General features: G+C 41.1%; 1 protein-coding gene across 1 annotated transcript in view; it reads left to right on the top strand.

Annotated features, from left to right (window-relative positions):
• Positions 1 to 19,098, top strand: part of NALCN (sodium leak channel, non-selective) — a 3,094,418-nt gene that overhangs the window by 956,316 nt on the left and 2,119,004 nt on the right. The window contains exon 6 of the mRNA XM_078657626.1: positions 5,819 to 5,902. Within this exon, the coding sequence (XP_078513752.1) occupies positions 5,819 to 5,902 (84 nt within the window). The remainder of the gene's footprint in view (positions 1 to 5,818; positions 5,903 to 19,098) is intronic.

Raw genomic sequence — 19,098 nt, 5'->3', positions numbered from 1 at the left:
GCCTTCAGGTTTAAACATAGGACCAGATTCACAAAGGTAAATCAAACCTGAAGTCTAATTCTAGACCTAAAGTCTAAGTTCATATCTTTATGCTTGCAGAGGTTCCACACACAGGCAGATATTTTCCAAGTAGTATCTTTACTCATGTGGAGGTTCCGCACTCGGGTAGAATTTACGCCCTAAATGCGGAACCTCTGCAGAGTTAGAAATACTATTGCTAAGTACCTTTGTGAATTCAGAACTTAGCCTTCAGGTCTAAACTTAGACTTCAGGTCTACATTTACCTTTGTGAGTTGGGCCCTTAGGCTCAGGTCTAAGTTTACCTTTGTAAACTGGCCCCTTAAATTTGAGGTCTAAACTTAAACTACAGGTCTAAGTTTACCTTGGTGAATTGGGCCCAAGGTGCATTATTAGTTTGTCAGCCTAAGTAGATGATGTAGATGGTTTTCAAGTGGGTGCAGCCGGGCAAGGAGAGTGAATGGAGTTCCATCAAATGAGGGTAATTTTGTCATTTGTTCTTCAGCCCCTCAATGAGACGTGCTGAGGCTTGCAGTATGACCTCAAAGGGAGACAGTGTGGAGTGTCGGAGGTCTTGAAGCAGGGCATTGCACCACCTAAATGCACAGATACCAGGGCTAGAACAGTAGTTCTGACACTGCTTTTGAAAAGGAATGGTTTCACTTTCTTTAGCGGAGAAATCATTACCAGGTCATCTTGGTTTTTACTTGGTGATTTGTTTGTTGAAGTTTTGATTGGTGGAAAGGGTGGCTCAAATGACTTAGCAGTATGTGAATGTTGGTGATCAAATCCATTCAGGTCATGTTGTTGAGCCATGATTAGGCAGTAGATCATCATCACAGATGTACTTAATAGAGGAATTAGCTTTATTGATTGTTTAATTGAAAGTATGTGAAAAACCTCGCCTGATATTTAGACACTAACTTTAAAGGAAAATGATTTATGTCAATTTAATGAGGCAAATTCACCACACTTTTCGTAGCTGACTCAGTCTTGGACAAACAAATAGGATATGGGCTAGCATTTAATTGAAATTAGATCACAGGAACATTTCCTGTATCCGCCAGAATGTGTTTCCATGCTACTGTATTAGCCCACTCACATGCTGGCCCATATTCCAACGCACAAAAGACGTACTTAAGCAAAGGATCCGGAATCTGGCTTAACATCTGTTTCTGGAATACACACATTTGAAATAGCAGAAGGATGAAGACAGAGGGAATCTTTTTTTTAAATAAACATCTCAGTTGTTTTAGAAATGACATGGCAGCACTTCTTACCAAAGAATATCTTTTTTTATTTTATTTGAGGATGTTCAACTACTGAAGTTTGACAAACCTCTGGAAGGTGATAGGGAGGAAATGTGGTTTGATGCCTAAAATGTTGGTTGAATACCAGAACAGTCAATAGGTCTCCTCTGTGTTTCCGCTGGCAGCTGAAAGTGTCTAGTGATAGGTAAACCATCAGTTTTCGATTTTATTTAAAACTCTGCCCATTTACATTTGCGTCTGCGTCACATGTAGAGGTAGTGCTTTTTTAGGCTGATAGCACTCTAATGATAACACCTATTGTTCACAGATCAACATTTTATATTAACCACCGTGGCAAGCTGCCACTTTTGAACTCTCCATTTGTATTTCTTCTGAACTTTTTTCCTTCTCAAGTCAAGTCAAGTCAAAATAACTTTATTCGTTTCCGAGGACCATGAAAGTTTGACAAACATAGATTACATTTTAAAATTTTCATGGCGTATTTGTGCAACAGCATAGAAAAAATCTATAAAAACAAGCAATTCGTAACATTCAAACAATTAAAAAAAGAAGGAAATAATCTTTACTACCAGATACCTGATGCAACGGACTATATTGCCAATCATAACATTTCATAGATATTAAAAAAGTTTATGTAAAAAGTTACAGCGGTCCTGTTCATCTATTGCAACTCATAGCGTTTTCTGATGGCCGTTGCAATTTTTGATGTAATTACAACAGCAGTACAAATATCAAAGGAAGCCAAAGAGTGCAAAAAATGAAATCCTTCAATATAGGCATAAGGCCGAATTTCCCTCAGAAGTGGGGCTAAAAATGTTCCCCTCAGCTCTAAATAAAGGGGGCACAACAACATAAAGTGCAAAGTGCTCTGAGCATCCAGATTATCACACGGGCAAGGCATGAGTTTGTTGACCCATCCTGATTGTTTTGGGAATGCCACTAAAAAGTGCAAGGTGCATACACATAGTCAAGTTAAGAGAAATTGTGTCTGTGCATTGGTGGTGAAAGTTAAGTACAATTGTTGTTGTGGAGTGAACAAACACTAGAGACCTGTTGCTTCCTGTTGTGAGCGGCGCATGTTTGCCCCAGAATAATATACCTCTTTTATGATGACGTTTGCATTTGTATCAATACTAGAAAAGTTAGTCATAGTAATGCCCCAGGCCTATCTCATGGAATTTGTCTCTCACAAATCGGAGCCAGGGAATCGACAGTGCACTATCTAGGTTAATACAACCCTTAATGACATCCCTCAAGAACGTTAATTCCTCAGGCAGCCAAATTTTTGTCCAGAGGGGCAATACCTATTTGATCCTATAAGAATTCCATACCCAGCTCATGGTGACACAAGAGTGTGGGGGCACTGTTTAGGGTCATCAATAGTCTTTTTATAAATGTATTTACCAGGACCTGTAAATGGCGACTTTTGTGGTAACCCCAAACTCCTGCCCCATAGGATGCGACAGATAAGCATTTGGCTTTGTAAAGGGTAATAAGCTCTGTCACAGGCTTGTGACCTAACTTACAGGCAAAAAGGAATAACGCCTCCACAACCTGGTTTTTATGTTGCACCTTTGCAATAACAAGAGGATCCCAATTCATAGTATTATTAAAAATGTTCCCTAAGTATGTAAAATTGGTCAGCTTGTCAGTAGACTTACCCCTCACTTTTTTCTTTCTATTTGTTTTTCTTTTTTTGATGCCATAGTATGTAGGACACACCTTAATATACAGTGGATACAACAGTATCCTTCCGTAATGGTTGTGTCTGTTTAATGCACCAAAGATATGTTGTTACTTACACATCAGCTCACTCTTGCACTTCAGCACCTAAATTCCAGCATCTGTGTCGGTAATTGTAAGTAAGAATATGCAGTGGGCAAATTGGGTTCCCAAGGGTGTCATAGGACTGGGCAATTTAAATGCTGTCAATCCTCACCCAGTCAGAACTTTGTGGGTATTTACAAATATTTGCAGTGTTTTTTCACATATACCTTCACTTCCAAACTTATTTTTAAATAAACTAAGTGTATGCGTGTGAAAATGCATGCAACATCCATATTTTGGAAGGGGTTACAAGTATAGGAACATTTTCACTTGAAAAAATCTTTTTTAAATGAAACAAAAAAAGTACATCATTTTATTATCATCCTTTCCTTCTGCCTATAGTCTTCCCCCCGTGCAGACAATCCAGACAGCAACAATTAGGACAAACATCTCAACATTCGCATAACCATGAAGATTGCAAATTTCCCTGGCGTAAGCTTGCGATTTGGTGGATTACATCAAAACAGGAAAGCTAATCAAGTGAAAAGAGATGGTATCTTCCTATACCTCTGGGATTTCTGACGTTTTTAAAAATGGCGCCCTCTGGCATTGAGGATGTCTTTAAAGTGTCTATTACTAACAACTTGTGCATTGGTTTTAGGTCCATATCAACACGTTTTTGTCATAGACCAGATTGTCTTGAGCAAAAACGTTGGACGAGAGATATCATAGCCCACAACAAAGTTTAGGACTTCCAAATCAAACTAGGGTGTGCCTTCTGAAATGCTTTCAAAGGTTGTTAGTACAGATCTTTGAACGGCATGGCATAAATGAGACTCTTACATATTTCTAAGATCGAGTCATCTATGTAGTCTTCCTCAACGGACTGCTTCCCTGTTCTTTACTGTCATTTTCATTTGTTGTGCTGAGTTGTTGCTAGAGCTATGTTCTACAGCATTGAACTGTTTCTGTAGACCCCCCATATCTGTTCCATCCTGAAGGACCAATTGTTTTCTCTAGACCAGTTCATAACCATGTCAGATCAACCATTACCTTTCCCAAATGTGGGCACATTTTGTTCTTTTAACTTTTTATTCGTGTATTCATATTTAAGGCCACAATGGTCTATGCATGACACATTACAGTGGTGCAATGTGTTAAATGATTACCCCTGTAAGACAGTAGATAGCAAGAAGATTCTGAACTTACATATCTATAGAGCATCAATTCAACACATGAGGATTCTTGGGATATCTCGACGTTCTCCCCAGCATTACTTTCAACTGACGCATGTGTTTCTCCATGGAAACCATATCGCAGCCTGTGCCAGGGGCACCACGAAGGGATTCTGTAGCAGAGAGCTATACTTTGTCTCTTTCTATATCTGAAAGCTCAAGCAGTAGTTTGGACCTGCATGTGATATAACAGGCTTGCTTTAAACCAATGTGGCATGAAAATGTACCTTTAAGAACCAGATTTAGGGTCTATTTTCTGTGTGTGGCTCCCTACTAAGCAGCAAAAAACCCTAAAAACTTGTCATTCTTATGTGAAGGCATATATGATTTACTTGTAGTATCCCACCCAGCAAATTGCCTACATAGGTTTTTGTAATTGATAGGTGTAGGCAGGTGTAGGTACATTTCAAGAGTGGGAACTGGGGTTGGTCTTTTCATGAATAATTGTGTTATCGGGAAAGGGATTTCTCCCAGGATAAAATAAATGTTCCAGTGAAAGAGAAAAAAGCTACATGTGACAAAGCACATTTGCATCACATTTACCCATGAAAAATTGGCCACCTGTGTGGAAATTGTGTAACATTAAAGGTTATGCAATGAAATACTTTAGTAATTCAACAATTGCTTTAGAGTTCCAGAAATTAGCCATGGAATCATTTATGACTCGATAAGAAGTTAAAGCAAAACGTAAAAGTATCTTTTTGGCAGCAGGTTTCCGACTCTTGAACTAGCATTCCTGAACAAGGCACTCAGTGATGTGCCCAGTTATTAAGAGAGATATATTGCACTATTCCTTTCTGATAATCATGTATGTATGATTTGAAGTTTCAGTAAACGTTTCCCTAGACTTCCAGTTTGTGTAGCAGACGCTTGGTAGAACATGTGCCTGGGAAAACTGAGAGAATACTGGTATGTGGGTAAGATATGCTTCACTTTTGTAAGCCGATATTAAACATTTTCATGCTTAAGAACTAGGCCTGGACATGAAATTCCACTCCGCTCACAGAGTTTGCAGAGTGTTTTCTCACTCCGCGCTTCCTATGCAGAACGGAGTTTTTTCTCACTTGCGCTCACCAGCGTTATGTTGGTGAGCATCAGCAAGGAAAATCTTTCTAGAGACCGCGTACCTGCGAGATTCCTCAATGGGGGCGGTCGCAGGTGGCCGCTACCGCTCACATTGTGAATTCTTCAGTTCGCATTGAGTCAGATGTCGCTGGAGTTGAGCATCGACTCGAGTGGCTGAAAGAATCAACGTCCCCTTGTGCTGTGTATGGTGCCGTTTGCGCTGATTTTCCAGAGTGGGACAAACACCTGCCACTAAAAATCAGCGTGAATGGCATGACCCAATGTACTCCACCGCTTGCAGAACTCCGCGTAGCGTGGCAGAGTTTTTTGTCACTTTGCAGAGTTCCGCTGAGGAACTCTGCCCAGGTCTAATAGGAACGATACAATATGAATGCAATTGTAATTGCTGAACTGAAAATGTAGTCATGATTGTTTCACTTTATTGTTGTATTCTTTTTACAGGGGGACAGTTCCTATGTGAAAGACAGATGGTGTGTCTTTGATGGCTTCATGGTGTTCTGTCTTTGGGTGTCGTTGGTGCTGCAGGTAATGGCTTTAATTTTATCCAGATATGGACTTTGGATTTATTGAAAACAGGTTTTCAAAAAATGTTTTTATGATCATCTTATGTTTTAAAACAATTTCAATATCAATTTATGAATACCGGAGATGTGACTGGAATTAGAATACACAATCTGTACTTTTGACCAGAATGTTAACATGGTGTACAAAGTGGGATATACACTGCCCTTAAACTCTTTATTGTAAACGTGTGTAATTTATATCATCTTTAATGCAAATATATGCTATTCACTTCAAACAGTGCTGCACATGCATGTTTTCATAGGCTTTAGCTGGTCCTCACAGATGATGCCCAACAAGGCTAAACACTGAGGTTTCTGTGTTACAAGCAGTGCTTAATTTGAGCCGGTGGTTTCCGGTGATCAGCACTTAATCATCAACATCTGCGCTTTTCAAGAGCACCATTTAAGGACAAATCAATTTACAGGGAGATTTATTGATTTGCCCAGAATCACAGGATGTTGAGCGGCGCCAATACTCCAACCTGGCCCCCCAACTCTGAAGTCAGCAGCTCTGGCCACTATGCTATATTCTCTCCCAACTTTTATGGTTAGTAGTTGGTTCTGTTTTAGGTGGCGCTAACAGGAGAAATGGGCTGGTGCAAGCTGAGTTCCTGACGGGAGCCCACTGCTCTGGATCGACTCACGGAGCAGTAGAGCCAAGGCTGATTTGGTTGCAGTTAGTCTAAGTCTGTAATAACAAACTAACTAAAAATTATGAACTTGAATTCTGCCCAGAGTGATAACCAGTGGCTAAGATTCATTCAAGCATGTCCAGCATCCATTTTTTGTGTTTTTATTCAAGCAGAACAACCATGGTAAGCATTTTAGACTCCTGTTGGGTTTCATCATGCCACAGCTTCAACTATCTTGGCTGGTCCAATTGTGCATTGAAGGCAGAAGTCCTGAATTGTTTATTTAACTCATCTGCATTATAGAAGGAGGACACCAAGCAAAAATTTGCCAATCAATTCAACCGTGCCCCGAAATGAGCAGTCCTGCCCAATTGCAAGGCCAAGTCCCTTTTCCATAAGATATAAATCAACTACAGAGGGATTTTTTACTCTTTGGGCTTCATCAGTGCAGTGCAAGTAGAATTCCAAAACAAGAGAGGGGTCTGCGCTTTGACATTACTCACTTGTGGAGAGGTGTGGTGCAGCAGCCAGGGCAGCTGACTTTGGAGCACAAGGTTCACGGTTTGATCCCCCGCTCCGGCGGCAGCTCAGCTCAGCACCATGTGACTCTGGGCAATAGCTCACCTAATTTCCACAATGGCCCCCAGCTCCTTGAGACACGTGAGTAGTTTGCGCTATACAAATACAGATTTATTTACATTAGACCTTCCTAAAATGCCGTTACAATGCCTGTGTAACGGCCTGGGACTATTGTTGATTACCATTAGAGCTACATTCCATCAAGCATGCACCCCATGCTTGCACTGCTCGAGGCTCCACTACACTGTACTGGAGAAGCAGAAATGCATCTGATGTACCTTGACCTTGTCATGCAGTGGGATGTGCTGAGCTGTTGGATTCCCCCTGCTCCACTTAGGATGGGGTTAAACTAATTAGCCTTTGGCCTGATACCTAATGTGGTTGCATCCTTGAGGTTCTTGTTAAGTGTCTGCAATAAATGTTCTCTTGAACTAAGCTCCTAAGAAGAAATCCAAGCAGGGTATTGAGAGATAGAAATAGAATCTAACTTAGAACAATACGTACCCAGGGTTGACATATCTGTGCTGGTAAGGAAGCCTTTGAAATTTCTCATTTCAAAGAGAGCGGGGAATTTTGACAAAAGCATATGCTTAAAACATGAACATGTCCCACGCACGGAGCTGTCACCCAGAGCAACCAATCATCTTGTCCGCTAAGTTGTTGCTAATGAGGATACTTTTTCCCCATGTTCTTGCATTGCACTTAAAGCTGGCATTAGCCTGTGTCTAAGTGCCCCACGCTGTAAAAACGGGGGACTGAAGGGCAGCAACATAAAGTGATTTTCCCAGAATCACACAGTGGCCCAGATTTTCAGAACAGTTGTGGAAAGAAGTAGAGCAGCCAAAACTGCTGCGTTGCGTGACAGGCAGGGAGCAGGAGAGCATCATATCTACAGAGATATGACTCTCTTCTCCCCTCTCCCTATCACCGGTGCAGATTTTAGCTGCTGTGTGTCAGGCACACACATTAGCGCCATAGTGCTAGGGTGTGTGTGAGTCTACCATAGGTTTAGTACTAGAAGGGTACCCTTCCTGTACAAAATCCTATACTTAGACACACCTTAAATGTTTTCCTACTTTGTATGTGTGCTGAACATTGCAGCACGCATGCAAAGTCAGAAAAGAAAGGGGAAATAAAAACATTTCTCCTTTTAACGCCTCATTTTCATTGGCATTAACTTTTGGCACTAAACCCTGCCTACTATTGTTTGCAGATAGGACTTTGCGTCAAATGGCATGGGTGGTTACATGGGATCACCCATGTACCACCCATGCAACGCTCCCTCGGTGCCAAGTAACGCAAAGCCATTTTTTACTCTGCTTTGCATTTCTTTTAGGGTACTTTCCAGGGCAGAACAAAGTTTTGCACTGGAAAGTAAATTAGGAAAAACACATTTTGTGCTGATTTCCTTCACTTTTGTGATGCTAACCCAGCCCAAAATGATTGTAAATATACTCTTGTGAGTCTGTACAAAGGAACCTAGGAGTAGGACCGAGGTTTTCTCATTCATGATCGACTAGACTACATTGCACCAATACTTGGAACTAGGCTCTGAGCTAAAACTACTAGCTATTTACTTGCATTGAGTCAAACATAATTTGTTAGTTTTTTCCTTTTTGTTAGTCTCTGTAAAGCTGTTTCACGCCCATTTACTTGCCCTGGTTAAACAGTTAAATACTACAGCCATCTTAGCATGAAATGTTTGCCCCCGGGCTGTCAAAGGAGGGCCACCGTCAGCCCACAACACCTTATGAATTTAGAGGCAGCATGTCGTATATAATTAAATGGAAAAGGACAATATCTATAAAATCTAGCATAAACATTAGACGAATGTGATTTAAAATCAAGTTCCTTATTATGTAGCTTAATAGTTTCTATTAAATAGTTATAGCTAATAGTTTATTGAAGTCCCCCATTTCAAATAGGAGCCACCGACGACATCAGGTCCCTGCTCGACAACGGGGAAACTGCTGCCCTCATCCTCCTCGACCTATCGGCCGCATTCGAAACAGTCTGCCACCGCACCCTAACTACCCGCCTCCACCACGCCAGGATCCAAGGAAAAGCTCTGGAATGGATCACCTCCTTCCTCTCCGGCAGAACTCAGAGAGTCCGCCTCCCCCCTTCTGCTCAGCGGCCACCAAGATCATCTGCGGCGTTCCTCAAGGCTCCTCGCTCAGCCCCACCCTCCTCAACGTCTACAAGAGCCCCCTCGCAGCCATCGCACACCAAGATAACAACCTAAACATCATCTCCTACGCTGACGACACCCAGCTGATCCTCTCCCTCACCAACGACCCCGCCACCGCCAGAGCCAGCCTCCATGAAGGAATGAGAGACGTCGCGGAATGGATGAAGCTCAGCCGTCTGAAGCTGAACTCGGACAAGACGGAAGTCCTCATCCTTGGACCATCCCCCTCTGCCTGGGACGACTCCTGGTGGCCCCCTGCACTGGGCACAGCCTTCATTCCCACAAACCACGCACGCAACTTGGGGGTCATCCTGGACTCCTCCCTCGCGATGACCAAGCAAGTCAACGCCGTCTCATCATCATGTTTCAACACCCTGCGCATGCTCCGAAAGATCTTCCGGTGGATCCCCACTGAAACCAGAAAGACCGTCACCCAGGCCCTCGTCACCAGCCGACTGGACTACAGGAATGCCCTCTACACTGGAACCACAGCCAAACTACAGAAATACTCCAACGCATACAGAACGCTTCTGCACAACTCATCCTGGACATCCCCCATCACAGCCACATCTCTGCCCACCTGAGAGACCTACACTGGCTTCCTGTCAGCAAGAGGCTCACGTTCAAGCTCCTCACCCACGCACACAAGGCTCTCCACGACTTGGGCCCCAAATACCTCAACAACCGCCTCACGTTCTACACACCCACCTGCCAGCTCCGATCCGCCAGCCTCGCCCTCGCCACCATCCCACGGATTCGCAGAACCACCATCGGAGGAAGATCCTTCTCCTACCTGGCGGCCAAGACATGGAACTCCCTCCCCACCCACCTACGGCTGACCCAGGACCAGCTCTCCTTCAGGAAGCAACTCAAGATCTGGCTCTTCGAGCAGTAGCAGCAACCCCCTCCCATCCCCCCCAGCGCCTTAAGACCCTAGCGGGTAAGTAGCGCGCTCTATAAATGTGTTTGATTGATTGATTGATTGAAAGTAGCTTTCCTTTCCAATTTAGCAGAGTAAAACGAAAGTAAACTGTTTTGCCTTAAGTGTGCTAGAAAAGTTCACCAATTTGTGAGATTGGGTAAAAGTCCAACGGAAAATATTTTCATGAAGTTGAAAAAATTGGAGGTGTTTCTTTTACAAATTTTAGACAACACTTTTGTAATTTTTTTTACTCCTAAGTAATACCGAAGAAAATATTTTCGTACTGTTTGATTAATTACAGGCATTATTGTACGTGCATCCTTCTTCTCTTATATCAGTTGAACATCACATTTTACAGGTTTTAATATGTTCCAAATAAACCGACCATATGTTGGAGTTTTTTCCATAATAAGCGCAGTACATACAATGCTAATTACATTTCTTTTTCAAATCAAAAGGATTCCTTGTTGCTCCTTCAGAGCGCTTTGTTATACAAAATAAACAGCAATAATTAATTATATATGAATGATTTAGTTTCCAAGTGTTTTCTGAGTTGGATGTAGTATTGCAGCTTAGAGCTGGTGTAGACAGAAAATTGAGTTTGAAATGTCGACATACACAAATATCGAGTTGGATATATCGTGATGCAGAAATATTGACAGCAAGAATATAATGGTCAAGAATATCGACTTGGAGGTAAAAAATATTGTTTTTGAAAATATTGATGTAATTAATAACGTCTGCAAAAATATAGTTGCTTAAAATATCGATGTTTAAATTAGTGTTATGAATTTTAGTATGTATTTTAAAAGTATATGAACAATTTTTTTGTATAAGTATTGCTTTTCTTTTTTAATATATGTGTTACATTTTTAGTAGTTATTAATTTTATTTTAATTACATTTTACGTTTTTCTAGCTCTGTAGTGGGTTGTTGGTTTATAGGGGAATAGGGTGGGACGCAATTTAATTATACTAAATTAATTAATATTTGTTATTTATTAATATTGATTTATTTCACTTTTTATCGTGTTCATTGTGGGACTTAATTTATTATGAACTATTTATTAATTTGTTAATTATTCATAATTAATAAATTGTTAATCAAGTTAATTGTCTCATTTTTTAGGAGTGGGTTGTTGTTTATAGGGGAATAGGGTGGGAAGTAATTTATTTATAATAAATGTATTCATATTTTGTATGTATTATTCATTTAATTTCTATTTTATACTGTTAATTGTGGGTATTCATTTATTATTAATTATTAATTGCTTGTTAATTATTATTCATTAATTGGTAATTCATTATGTTAATTGTGTTATTTTGTATTAGGAGTGGGTGGTGGTATTTATAGGGGAACAGGGTAGGAAATAATGTATTCATATTTTATTAATATTTATTTGTTAATTAATGCTAATTAAGTAAAATGTAAATATGGCAATTGTGTTATTAATTTAAGATGTGAGTTGTTAGGTTCATAGTGGTAAAGGGTGGAAAGTAAATTCTTTTAAAATAATTAATACGTTGTTTTTATTTGATAGTAAGTTATTGATGTAAAATTAGTTATGGAAATTGTCTAATGTTTTTTAGGTGTGGGCAGCGGTTTTTATTGGGGTTGAGGGTGGAAAGTAATTTATGTTTAATTAATAAATAGTTAGTTCAGCATTAATATTAATTTATCAATTCATAAATATATATGGCATTTTTACATTAAAAAAAATCTTTCTAGGTATTTGTAAGATCTTTTTAACATTACAATATGTTTCTAACTTTTGTAAATTTTTAATATTTTTATATATTTTTTCCTTTTTAAATCTTTTGTGTTGTAGTTGATATTTTGTTGTTTTTAATTTTCAACAGACTCCAATGGGAATATTATTTTTTACCCCTCTGCTATCCAACACTTTCCCTACTTTTGCACTCACTGGCGTTTGCAATAGTAATTTCTATCCTCCGCTATCCTATACTTTCCCTCCTGTTGCACTCACTGGAGTGGGAATAGTAATTTGTAACCCTCCATGATCCAACATTTTCCCTACTGTTGCACTCACTGGAGTGGAAATAGTAAGGTTTAACCCTCCGCTATCCAACACTTTCCCTACTGTAGCACTCACTGGAGTGGGAATAGTAATTTTTACCTCTCCGCTATGCAACACTTTCCCTAATGTTGCACTCACTGGAGTGGGAATAGTAATTTTTAACCCTTCGCTATCCAACATTTCCCGTACTGTTGCACTCACTGAAGTGGGAATAGTTATTTTTACCCCTTTGCTATCTGAGACTTTCCCTACTGTTACACTCAATGGAGTGCAACATATAAGTTTAAAGACTATTACATATTTTATTTAAGTTCTTTAATATAAATAAAAAAGAAAAAAAGAATCATAGGGCCCGACTCACACAAAAAAACTTTGACTAAAGTCTAACTTTACGACTTTCGGTATTCACACAGGGCATTTAAAAGTTGTAAGTTAGACTTTTGTCTCAATTTTAGTCTCAGTTAAACTTAAGAACAAAACGTAAGTTTAACCGAGACGAAATTTTAACTTTACTACTTGTAAATGCCCGCTGCGAATACCAGAACTCATAAAGTTAACCTTTAGTCTCAGTTTACTTTTGTGAATCGGGTCCTAATGGCCTATTTGTTCTGATTCATTATTTATTTAGTTGTGTTTCTAAACAATGACACCTGCCTGTCCATGAGGCCAGCCCAGAGACTTGGGCAACAATTCAGCTTTTTCAGAAGTGGAGTTTGCCTCCTTAGTTGGCTGCTGTTCAGTGAAACCATATGTTGCGTAGGATTGTCAAGGATCTTTTTTTAATTGCTCTCACCCTGTATCCATGATATTGTGGAAGGTTCAATGGTGGTATTCAATTAAGAGATAGAATGATGAGCGTGGGAAGTCAATGTCAACTTATAAACTCTCCATCTCCTACCTCCTCAAATGGCTTTTTCAGTGCAGCCTCTTCCACTTTAGCCACAGATACAGCAATCATCGCTTCCATCTTTCACCTGTACAACGTTAACTTGTTTTATATCTAGTATGTTGTACCACATTTCTGCCATTACTAAGAACTGTAAATCTGCATTCTAACTAGATATAACAGTACTCAAATTAAAGATGTCGAAATGATGAAGGACTGAGACTGCCTTGCTGGGATTCAAGCTCATGACCATCAGATTACTTTAGCTCTCAATAGCAAAAGTTAACTAAGTGAGCCATATTGCTGGCTTTTAGGTGACATTCGTTCAACCCAGATAATTTTGGGCCAGACATGCAAAGACATTTAGCAGTCTCAAAGCCTGTTTTTGCTAAATAATAGGGTTTGTGATCACCAAATTGATTTTTTTATGTACATAATGCAATTTGCGATCCAGTAACAGGTTACCAGATCACAAAATGTATTTAGAAATGCTTCCTGAATCTCACTTTGGAATGGGTGTGTTTAGGGCATCCCTTCCAAATTGTAAGCCTGGGCAGAGTTCGCGGGTAGCGCAACTCCGCAAAGTGCAAAAAAAACTCTACCACGGTTTGCCGAGCTCTGCAAGCGGCATAGTGCATTAGATAAATGCCATTCATGGTGATTTTCAGCACCAGGTGTTTGTCCACACTGTGAAATCATCGCTAATGGCAGCATGCACAGCTACGCGGAGTGCGAAAAACTCCACAAACTCCGCAAGCAGAGCATGGTTCACCATCCAAGGTTACCAAATTGCAGGTCAGAATACTATGCATCAATGGTTTGCAAGAACAATTTCGGTCACAAACCATCGCTAGTTTACCGCCTCCTCCTAGAGCGTGGTAACTCATTGGTATAGGAGAAGGAAAACATGAAAGTGAATGAAGGTGAATTAAAAAAAATGTTTGGAAGTGGGCAGTGGTCCAGAGGACCAGTGACATCTGATAAATAAACTATTTTTTTTAAAGTTCATTTTTTTTAAGTAGCCCAGTTTCCTTTTATGTGTCCTTGTTCTGTGTCTCCAGATATCAAGAAATGAATTAGCTAAAAAATTTAAGATTATCATCGGATCTTGCCCTATCCCTGTTTTATCTGGTCCTGTGTAGAGTCTGCTAAGAAATTAACAGGAATGCTGCTAGCTATGGGGTAGTAAAGAAATTTCATGATCTGCAGGATGCCTTAGGTTTTTTGTCTAGTCAGTGCACAATACAAACGGAGATACTTTTAGATGAATGGCCTATGTCTATGGGATTTTGTGTCTTACCATGTGCAGGGTAAGTCACAGCATGAGCATCCATCACAGAGGAGTGCTTAGAGAATGCACTTATTCTGCTTTGATAACAGAGGGGTACAAAAGACAGTGGTCCTAAACCTGGTTCTGGCTAGTTCTAAATCAAAGTTTCCTTATAGGTATGTCAATACATTTCTGAGATTGTATGGGACTGATTTCTAATCTCACAGTACTCAATATATTTACTCAAAAAATATAGGAAAAAAGTGCAACACAATAAGACCTCGTCCAACATGCATTTATTTACATGTTAATTGGCGAGCAAACGTCAATATATATTCTCAGTTTAAAAAGTAAAGGTTGCTCCAGGGGGAACGTGCATCAAAGAAGGGTGCTCAAGTGAAAAGTGGTGGTGAAAGGATTCAATAAAGTGACAGGAAAAACTTCATCATTCAATATTGCGGACTGGTTAACAATCACCGTCCTAATGGGCCTGGCCACAAACACAGTTGGAAATGTTCCGTTATGTAACTAACGGAACATTTCCAACAATTCACAATTCATATAGAGTATTATTCTTATGTTGCACGATGGGGATGTATCTGGGGTCCAGGCCTGTTTTGGGGCGTTGACGTTTCGACCCAACTTATGGCCATTTGGGTAGTTTCAAACCTCAGCCTTGCGGGTCTTCATCAGGACTAGGGTGGGTGGGGGGTGGCAACATGTGTGGGTGTGGTCTGGTCACAACCTATGGGGTAAATATGGAGGTCAAAGAGTTGCATAATTAAGGTGACATCATACAATTAATGGATGTCCGAGTATCCAATTATGCTTACCCGCCACGCTGTGCAGAGAGTCACAGTCTGTGCGGTGATGGCATCCAGTCTTCAAGGTTCAGCCTAGTTAATGGTAGTGAACACGGGCTGCAAGGAAGGTAAGGGTCGGGTCAGTCAGCAAGAAAGGTGGATTTAAAAACGGGGACAACCCTCCTATGGTAATATAAATTCGTAGTGGTATCTACCTTACAAATGCTCATGAGACTTAATCCAATTGCTGGGTTCAAGGAGAAATCCGCCGTGCTAATGTGTTTCAGGGCTATGGAAGCGCTCATTTTGTTCCATGAGATCACGTAGGATGGCCGATTCCACCGTGAATCAATTCACTGGGGCTGCAACGAGATGAGCTGAGGGGCCGTCAGTCTACTGATTCCACTCGTGATCAGTACGTGCAAAATCTAGGTGCTGGGAGCATTACCTGTAAAAGCGCCGCAATGTCAATATCCGTCTGCCACCTCTGTGTGTAACGACAAGGAATTGCGTTGATTTTGAGGACGTTATAAAACGTCATTGCTACAACGTGCGCTGACGTGGGTGTGACGGTGTATGGTTGCCATGGCTGACAGACTACAACCTACAGCAATAGAATACTCTGATTGGTGAGAAAACTGGCATAGTGCTAAAATACGACAGGAAATATCAATGATGCATCTATTTACATACATTTGTTACCAACATCAGGAGGTGCATATTTATTAACATACAAAAACAAATTACCATCATTGGGAGATGCATTTTTTAAAAACGAACAAAAACCAAGTTATGGATTGTGTTACTGTACATACAAATACTATTACCAACATTGAGAATTGCATAGTTGTGTATACAAAAAGCAAAGATTCATATGGTGCTGACAAGGTTTGCCAGTTGGTCACAGATCAATCAATTAAAAGCTAGTCCGCATAATCAGTAATGAACAAGATGAAGTTGGCATTCCTGAGGTTCTGACAGTGCATCGTTACCGATGGTTATTTACAATTGCCTACATGTCCATATAGATGTGATACATAAGGATGCAGTATGTAAGGGAGGGCCCAATGTGTGAGCGTCCTGAATAAGGTGGAAATCAGGCATCTCTGTGGTCAAAGTGCACCATAAGTGAGCCACTGGTAATTAGTCAGGTTGAGTATCACTGAAGCGCCAGTATGGTGAATGTGGCCAAGGCGATATGTACAGAGTTCTTTGAGTGGCACTAGGTCCCTAGTGTAGCAGTGTCCATGTTCATCCGTGGCTGAGTATGGAGACCTGTCTGCTGATTTTCTCTGCTTCATTCAACCCCTGTGTGATAGTATCTAATTTGTGTATCCATCTACACTCCCGTTTGCTAAGGATGCCAGTGTAGTAACCCCCTTGGGTTGGGTTTAACCTTTTCAATCACCCACCATCTGATACTGTCAGCTGTGTGCCCAAATGTGGAGAAATGGTCTACAAGGGGTGCGCCCTGTACCTTGCATCCTAAGCGGCTGCAGTGCTGGAGGATGCAGCATTTTACTTTCTGTACCGTCTGGCCTATATACAAAAAACCACAAGGGGAGATGATAGCATAAATGACCCCCGTAGTATTGTAATTGATGTGGTAATGTAATTTGAAGGTAACAGCATTGTGTGTGAATTACGTTCTTTCTTCTGTAAGTGGGCAGGCTTTGCACGAGCCACACTTGTGGTGGCCAATGATGGGAGGAATCCCTCATAGTGTGGTTTGACCGGGTGTACAAACTGGGGGCAGTAAGGATTTAACCACATGGTCCCTCCCATTTTTGCCTTTTTTAAAGGCATGTAGAGGAGGGGGGCATATTTCCCAATTCATCTGACACTAAGTGCCGGTGCTGATTGGTCGTCTTTTTAATCAGATTACTTTTGGTATTGAATGTTGTCACGCATACCCGTCGTTCATCAGTGGTGGTTTTTGTTTTGGGCACGAGTAGAAACTTCCTATGATTATGCCAAGCGCGCTTCCGGGCTTTCTTAAGTAGTCTGATTGGGTACCCTCTTTCTAACAGTCTGGAGAGGAGGCCTGCTGATTCATTGAAATAGTCTTCTTTTTTGGAACAGATCCTCCGTAACCTCAGGAATTGCCCAAAAGGTAGGTTGTCCCTGAGGTTACGTGGATGGTGACTTGTATATCTCAGGAGTGTGTTCCGCTCACTACTCTTCCTATAGAGGCTAGTATGTAGTTCACCTGTTTCCGCATTGATCACTATGTCCAAGAAATTTACTGACCCCCTGTCGTACTCTAGGGTGAACTGGATATCTACCTAGGTTTGGACATAGCATTGTCCCTCAAAGAAAAAAATAGTTCCTTGTCATGGCTATCCTCAGTAACTCAATAATGAAGTCTGTCTGGACTCTGTGTGGTGCAGGTCTGGTGTTAAGGACTGTTTCCATGCATTGCAGTGCTGCTGCCTGGGAGATGTTAGTGTAAAGTGCCGTTATATCCATTGTCGCTAAGATATTCCTGTCATGGTCATATGGGCGTTCATCCACAAGTATTGTCTGCATCGTGTCCCTGAGATAAGTGGATGTGCTTTCCGTGATAGGTTTTAAAAATACATCAATGTATTTGCATAGGGGTTCTAAGATGGACCCACACTCGGAGATCATTGGCCTACCAGGTGGATCCTGCATGCGCTTGTGTATTTTCGGGAGAATGTAAATGGAGGGCATTCTGGGGTGTTTGTTATTAAGAAACTCACATTCAGATTTGCTCAGGTATCCTGCCTCAAAGGCCCTTCTAGTCTTGTTAGCTATAATGGTTCCAATCTCCTTAGTGGGATCCCCTCTCAGTCTGTCATAGTTGCCTTGGACCGCTAACTGGGAGTAAATCTCTTTCTTATAGTCTTCCGTATTCTGTACAACAATCGCACCGACCTTGTCAGCTGGCTTGATAACTATGTTGGTATTGGTTTTTAGTGACTCCAAGGCTTCCCGCTCTTGTTTGCTCACATTATACTTCACATACAGTTGATTTGTCAGTATGGTACTGATGTCCCTCATCACCACCTGTTTGTATGCTAAAAGCTTGTAAGGAACCAGGTGGGTGGGAGGATTGAATTTAGAGGGTGGCCGCAGACCACTCCCTGAGAAAGTGGGTTGAGGGGGAATCTTTAGGAATCTTTAAGTGGGTGAATTTAGAGGGTGATCTGCGACCACCCTCTAAATTCAATCCTCCCACCCACCTGGTTCCACACACGCTTTTAGCATACGAACAAGTGGTGATGAGGGACATCAATACCATGAACACACTCCTAAGATATACAAGTCACCATCCACCTAACCTCAGGGACAACCTACCTTTTGGGCAATTCCTGAGGTTAAGGAGGAACTGTCCCAAAAAAGAAGACTATTGCAATGAATCAGCAGGCCTCCTCTCCAGACTATTAGAAAGAGGGTACCCAAACAGACAACTTAAGAAAGCCCGGAAGCGCGCTTGGCATAATCATAGGGAATTTCTACTCGTCCCCAAAACAAAAAACACCACTGATGAACGACTGGTGTGCGTGATGACGCTCAATACCAAAAGTAATCTGATTAAAAAGACGATCAATCAGCACTGGCACTTAGTGTCAGATGGATTGGGAAATATGCCCCGTCGTCTGTATGCCTTTAAAAAAGGAAAATATGTGAGGGACCATGTGGTTTAATCCTTACTGCCCCCAGTTTGTACACCCGGTCAAACCTCACTATGGGGGATTCCGCCCATCATTGGCCACCACAAGTGTGGCTCGTGCAAAGCCTGCCCGCTTACAGAAGAAAGAACGGAATTCACACACGATGCTGTCACCTTCAAATTACATGACCACCGCAATT

This window comes from Lissotriton helveticus, chromosome 8, assembly GCF_964261635.1.
Source record: "Lissotriton helveticus chromosome 8, aLisHel1.1, whole genome shotgun sequence".
Classification (NCBI taxonomy): Eukaryota; Metazoa; Chordata; class Amphibia; order Caudata; family Salamandridae; genus Lissotriton; species Lissotriton helveticus.
The sequence above is the reverse complement of the archived record's forward strand: the minus strand, read 5'-3'. Positions and strand labels throughout refer to the sequence as shown.